This window comes from Sinocyclocheilus grahami, unplaced genomic scaffold, assembly GCF_001515645.1.
Source record: "Sinocyclocheilus grahami isolate Dianchi unplaced genomic scaffold, SAMN03320097.WGS_v1.1 scaffold641.1, whole genome shotgun sequence".
NCBI lineage: Eukaryota > Metazoa > Chordata > Actinopteri > Cypriniformes > Cyprinidae > Sinocyclocheilus > Sinocyclocheilus grahami.
The window spans coordinates 39,868-45,867 of NW_015505820.1; the positions used below are offsets into that span (position 1 = coordinate 39,868).

At 39.5% G+C, this 6,000-nt stretch overlaps 2 protein-coding genes across 2 annotated transcripts in view; one reads left to right on the forward strand and one right to left on the reverse strand.

Moving 5' to 3' along the window:
* The window catches only part of LOC107558320 (arf-GAP with SH3 domain, ANK repeat and PH domain-containing protein 1-like), a 33,932-nt gene extending 31,897 nt beyond the window's left edge, over positions 1-2,035 (forward strand). Inside the window, exons 21-23 of the mRNA XM_016241974.1 lie at positions 616-691; positions 1,060-1,118; positions 2,013-2,035. Of these exons, the coding sequence (XP_016097460.1) occupies positions 616-691; positions 1,060-1,118; positions 2,013-2,035 (158 nt within the window). The remainder of the gene's footprint in view (positions 1-615; positions 692-1,059; positions 1,119-2,012) is intronic.
* A 700-nt stretch (positions 2,036-2,735) lies between these two features.
* On the reverse strand, positions 2,736-5,795 carry LOC107558321 (elongation factor 1-alpha, oocyte form-like). The gene is made up of 8 exons (XM_016241975.1): positions 5,610-5,795; positions 4,528-4,672; positions 4,277-4,417; positions 4,102-4,205; positions 3,883-4,033; positions 3,516-3,772; positions 3,204-3,438; positions 2,736-3,110 (listed from the first exon to the last, which is right to left on the reverse strand). The coding sequence occupies exons 1-8, from the start codon at positions 5,751-5,753 to the stop codon at positions 2,998-3,000; spliced, it is 1,290 nt and encodes a 429-aa protein (XP_016097461.1). The 5' UTR covers positions 5,754-5,795; the 3' UTR covers positions 2,736-2,997.
* Positions 5,796-6,000: the final 205 nt, after the last annotated feature.

Below are 6,000 nucleotides of genomic sequence, written 5' to 3' on the forward strand. Positions count from 1 at the left end.
TAATTGCATAATTTGAGATGCATAATACCATTATTGTGCGTGGCCTTGTGCTAATGTGTTACCTTTCTGCTGTGTTCTTAATAAAGTTTGCTTTACTATACTGAGTCTAAACAAAGCCATAAAGTGACATTTGCAGAAAGAATTCCTGGAGATTTTCACATATACACAACAAACTTACATGTGTAAATATGCATGTTGCTTATACTTAAATGCATTTTAGTTTATGCACACTACAGTTCAAAATTTTGCGTTCAGTATTATATATATTTTTCCCCTTGTTTCTGAAAACATCAGTTTACATAAGAATGTTAAGCATAGGGCTGTCGCGATAATCGCAATATTGTAATATCGCGATACTGAAAAGCCAAAGCTGAGTATATATTATTATTTTTAATGCGGTGAGCATAAAATAATTTCAAAAACATTTTAAAAAATCTTACTGACGCCAAACTTTCACCCCCCAATGGTGTGAAAGTCACACAAAAGTATTTTCTGAAAATGTCACTTTAGAGGCTCTATAGACTTCTCTCACTAAAATCAGAGATTTAAGAAATTAGTTAATCTTACAGTACCTCACAGTATAATGTTCACTGTACAACATGCTCATCATTCCAGGAAGTGATTCAACGCCGCCTCCTGTCAACAAAATGTACCCTCAAAACAGATTTGAGGGTATCCCACATCAGCAAAGGTGAACCGACATCCTTTAAGCTTCAATAATGCAAATGAAACAGCCAGAACAAAACTGATTCAGAATTAAATTCACACAAGCAAGTAAAAATCTTTTGCAGTTTTTATATAGCAATTCTGAACTATTTTTGAACTAATTCTAAAACTATTTTTAGAACTATATTTGCATTAGAAAGGTCAGCAAAGTTTAGACTGCAAATTTAAACATGGTCTTTTGTGTTTCATTTGAATATGTCCATGTAATTTTTTCATTTTGTTTGGGCATGCAAATCAGTTCCATTTTATACAGTATGGCTGTTTTTTACTAAGCATGTAAATACGATATTATCGGACATTGCTTTGAGGCTTACATGTGTTCCATATTTCTAGTCTCAACACCACAAAGCCCACACTTGGTCCACGGGTCCTTCCCAAACTACCTCAGAAGGGTAGGTGACATGCTTTCTTCTTTTGACTATTGCTGTGGTACATCTGTATGGTGAAATAAAATAAACTCCATTTAAGAAATTAATTTGGTTATTTGTGAATAGTTATTTGCATTCACATATGTATAATTTAGTTTGTATTAAGCTGACAGTGTATCTTTTCCTACCCACTATTACAGTACAGTTAGATGTATACTTAAAGAGAAACATTTTCAAATGAAATTTCACATCACAAAATATACCCTATAAACTGCCAGTGGCAGTGATGAGGAGTAACTTCATTAAAAGATGCAACAAACAAAATAATTTATTCCAAGTATTTCAGCAAAAACTATTCTTGAAATTTTTACAACGCAAAAAAAGGAGACATTTTTTTCTTTTGTCATTTGCTATTTATTTATTCTTTTTGGAAACCCTATTTTCTAGTGTGCTCTACTGGCATTTTAAACCTAACCCAACATCTTGTTAGTGAGGGAAATATTTCCTCATATTTGTCTTCCAAAATTGTCTAGAACTATATCAAAAATTAGACAGAAAACCTACAACTAATCTACTAACACTTGGTCTGAAAAGTAAATGTGTGAACTTGTAATCTACCTGCCAGTAAATTACAGCTGGGGCCAGTTTTGTTCTAATAAGTTGAAGTATTAATGTGGCCATCATTGCTATCACCTATAGCAGGGACAGACAGGAGTTGACTTCTCTTCCTGTTGGAATAACTGGACTCGTAAATTTCCTGAACATCGGTTTTCAGTTTTGACCATCACATTTCTTAATACACCACTAAAGCATGTCTGAGAGTGAAATGTTAATTTGTTTGGTATTCCCTGTTCTTGCTACTGTGTAAAAATGGTTAACCCGTACAATGTATACACCATTACCTGTGTCCTCTCACAGGTTGTTCCTTTGTAATCCCATAAGTGTTTGTTTTATCCAAGTAATTTTACTAGTGTCATATTGAAGGACAGTGGTGTTTCACAAAAAGGTTACCATTCCTCATATTTAATGTTTTTTGAGAGGTCTTGGATACTTGAAATACAGAAGTTGTTTACTTGGTTCATAGATGTTATATTTTCAAGTGATAGGTATGTACTGTAATTTGAATCTATGCTTCGTCCATGCTTCCAGTAACCCCATGTTAGATCTCCAAAAAAAAATTAGCCGTTCAAATTCCTAATGAAGGACTATGACCACTATAGTTTCCAGTGTGCGATTTGGTCAGTTTTGCATTAGTTTATGAATTCTGACTATTCCTTTTGGTAGAGCGAATCCCCGAGAGTTTAGAGGAGCATGGTATCAAGTCTAGTTCAAAAGGAAGCACAATTGACGTTTAAATAATTTCATCCCCATTGGAATTGGACAGTCACCCCTTGTGTTGCATTTACCTAGTAATCAGTGGTGTGGTGACCGTATAGAGGTCCGGTGTGCTAAAGGTTTCTTTTTGACTGCAGATTCTGAGGTGGTGTCCACGGTCTAAACCTGTTCCTCACCATTCCATTATCAATAAAATGGTTTCATGTGAAACAGGACTCGAAGTCTCTTATGCATCAAGTTCACCCATTAAGAAACTCCACAGCAGCTGCCACAAGTGGACTCAAGACCACACATGCAACAACTCACGTGAAAACTGAAATTTATTTGCAGTCCAGCAACATACAACTCAATGTTTCTCTACAGTCATGCCAAATCTCAGATTGGGCCACAGAGTCAGTTCAAACAACCCAATACACTAGCAACGCATTTAAAAGCGGCTTCACTTTAAGGCAAAATAAAGTGTGGTTCCATAAAACTATACAAAAATGCTTAACTTAAAGAGAACCTTTTGGTTCACATACCAGACTGCTGGTAGATAAAGTATTATAAAAAGGGACAAATGAGCAACTCATTTTGATACAGCAGGTTTTTGTGAAATCTTTTTCACTTGGTCCACCTTCTCCACAGACTTGATGACTCCAACAGCAACTGTCTGTTTTAAGTCCCTTACAGCAAATCGACCTGACAAGGGGAAGAAAAGAAAAAACCCACACACCCCCCTTTAAAACCTGCTTGTTTCAGCAGTACTTTGACTATATAAATCCAGTGCCTTACCCAGAGGTGGATAATGAAAGAAGCTCTCCACACATAAGGGTTTGTTTGGGACGAGTTTGATTGTAGCACCATCTCCCGACATCAGGTACTGGGGCCAGTCCTCCAGTTTCTTCCCCGAACGCCGATCAAGCTTCTCCCTCAGCTCAGCAAAACGACAGGACACATGAGTTGTGTGGCAATCTAGTACTGGGGAGTAGCCAACCTTGATTTTGCCTGGGTGATTCAGCATTATGATCTGTTGAAATACACAAGAAAATCAGCTACCAGTTTGTCAGCCAGAGTTCAAACATTGGCAAAGCAAAGCTGCTGTACCTGAGCAATAAAACTGCTGACATCGGATGGTGGGTCCTGCTGTGCGTTACCTGCTACATCACCTCTCCGAAGGTTCTTTACAGATACATTTTTAATGTTGAAGCCCACATTGTGGCCAGGGAGGGCAGTCTGAAGCCCCTGGTGATGCATCTCAATTGACTTGACCTCAGCAGTCAACTTCGCTGGGGAGAAGGTCAGAACCATACCAGGCTTCAAGACACCGGTCTCAATCTTACCCACAGGGACTGTGCCAACACCTGGGGAGGGGGACCCAGTTTAGACAGTCACAGTAGATGTCAAGAGTGCTCAACAAGGGGTCTTATACTCTGTCAAATCAAGACCTTGCCCACTTGGTAGGTTTACCCACCACCAATCTTGTAAACATCTTGTAGGGGAAGGCGCAGTGGTTTGCTCGCATTGCGCACTGGAGGAAGTAGGGAATCAAGCACCTCCAACAAAGTTCGGCCATTTGAGTGGCCTTCTTTCCTCTTGAGCTTCCACCCTTTGAACCACTGCATCTGAAACAAGTAACCGAGGTCAGCAGATAAAGTCAGTGGTGCCCAATCCTGTTCCAGGAAAAATCTACCTTCCTGCAAAGTTCAGCTCCAATCCTGATCAAACAACTGAAACCGCCAACGAACATCTTCAGGAGCACTTGGTAGTTACAGACCGGAGTGTTGGAGCTGAACTCTACAGGTAGATAGGTCTACATGAACAGGATTGCCATATATATATATATATATATATATTCATGGCATGACCAGGGAGGGCAGTCTGAAGCCCCTGGTGATGCATCTCAATTGACTTGACCTCAGCAGTCAACTTCGCTGGGGAGAAGGTCAGAACCATACCAGGCTTCAAGACACCGGTCTCAATCTTACCCACAGGGACTGTGCCAACACCTGGGGAGGGGGACCCAGTTTAGACAGTCACAGTAGATGTCAAGAGTGCTCAACAAGGGGTCTTATACGCTGTCAAATAAAGACCTTGCCCACTTGGTAGGTTTACCCACCACCAATCTTGTAGACATCTTGTAGGGGAAGGCGCAAAGGTTTGCTCGCATTGCGCACTGGAGGAAGTAGGGAATCAAGCACCTCCAACAAAGTTCGGCCATTTGAGTGGCCTTCTTTCCTCTTGAGCTTCCACCCTTTGAACCACTGCATCTGAAACAAGTAACCGAGGTCAGCAGATAAAGTCACCTGGGTTGCAGCCTTCTCATATTTCTCAATTGTTCTATGGTCAATTCCTCCACATTTGTAGACCAGGTGACCAGTAGTTGTGGATTTGCCACTGTCTACATGTCCAATTATGACCAGGTTGATATGGATCCTTTCTTTGCCCATATTTGCTGATAGTTCCGTTAATTACCTGTTTTACACACCAAATACAACACACCTTATGACTTTCAAACCACAGTGAGCCTAGTTAACAAAGGGAACACTTAAGTATGGGTGCTGGTGATTGAGCCCTGGTGTGATCAATAAAGGCATTGATCATGTGTCCTGCATTGCTGCAATAATGACCACGCCCACAATGAATTAGAATAGGCTAGCTATTGGTATATAATATGCACTCCTGTATGGAAACAAAAACCTGAAAATGTCTGCATAACACAGATATCAAAGCAAATTTCTTTTTATCTCCTTAAACCCGCAGCGTTTAGGTTTTTTCTTTTTTTGACGGAAGTGGCCGCTCAAATTCGAATCTAAAATGAGGGCAACCTATAGCCAGCTGAAGAAAGTAACAACGGCCCTTTTGTACTTAAACTAATTTACGAAGTTTAGGCATATGTACAGGAATTAGACAAATGTTGTAACTTGCATTAGTTGCATTTGCACAGGTTTATATAACATTACACGAGTTTATCAGTCAGGTGTGTCTCTTATGCGCAACATCATAAAATGACCGGCAGGGGGCGCGCTGAATAATTCATTATTTTCAGTTATATTATAACAAATTATCGCATGTCTAATGCACACGCGACTAACCCGGGCAACATTGAAGGAACTTTTTCCCATCTTCCAAAAAAAAAAAAAAAACAATTTAGTACCCAAACAGTCATAAGGGATGAAGGGAATTCAAGTTAATACTAACCTGGGTTGCAGCCTTCTCATATTTCTCAATTGTTCTATGGTCAATTCCTCCACATTTGTAGACCAGGTGACCAGTAGTTGTGGATTTGCCACTGTCTACATGTCCAATTATGACCAGGTTGATATGGATCCTTTCTTTGCCCATATTTGCTGATAGTATAAATATAAATACAACACACCTTATGACTTTCAAACCACAGTGAGCCTAGTTAACAAAGGGAACACTTAAGTATGGGTGCTGGTGATTGAGCCCTGGTGTGATCAATAAAGACTTAATAATGCTGCAATAATGACCACGCCCACAATGAATTAGAATAGGCTAGCTATTGGTATATAATATGCACTCCTGTATGGAAACAAAAATCTGAAAATGTCTGCATAACACAGATATC

Coding starts and splice junctions, on each gene's coding strand:
- LOC107558321 (XM_016241975.1), bottom strand. CDS start 5,753: ATGGGCAAAGAAAGGATCCATATCAACCTGGTCATAATTGGACATGTA. Junction 4,034..4,101: donor GAGCTGAACTTTGCAGGAAG/GTAGATTTTTCC, acceptor TACTTGTTTCAG/ATGCAGTGGTTCAAAGGGTG. Junction 3,439..3,515: donor TCAGCAGTTTTATTGCTCAG/GTACAGCAGCTT, acceptor GTATTTCAACAG/ATCATAATGCTGAATCACCC.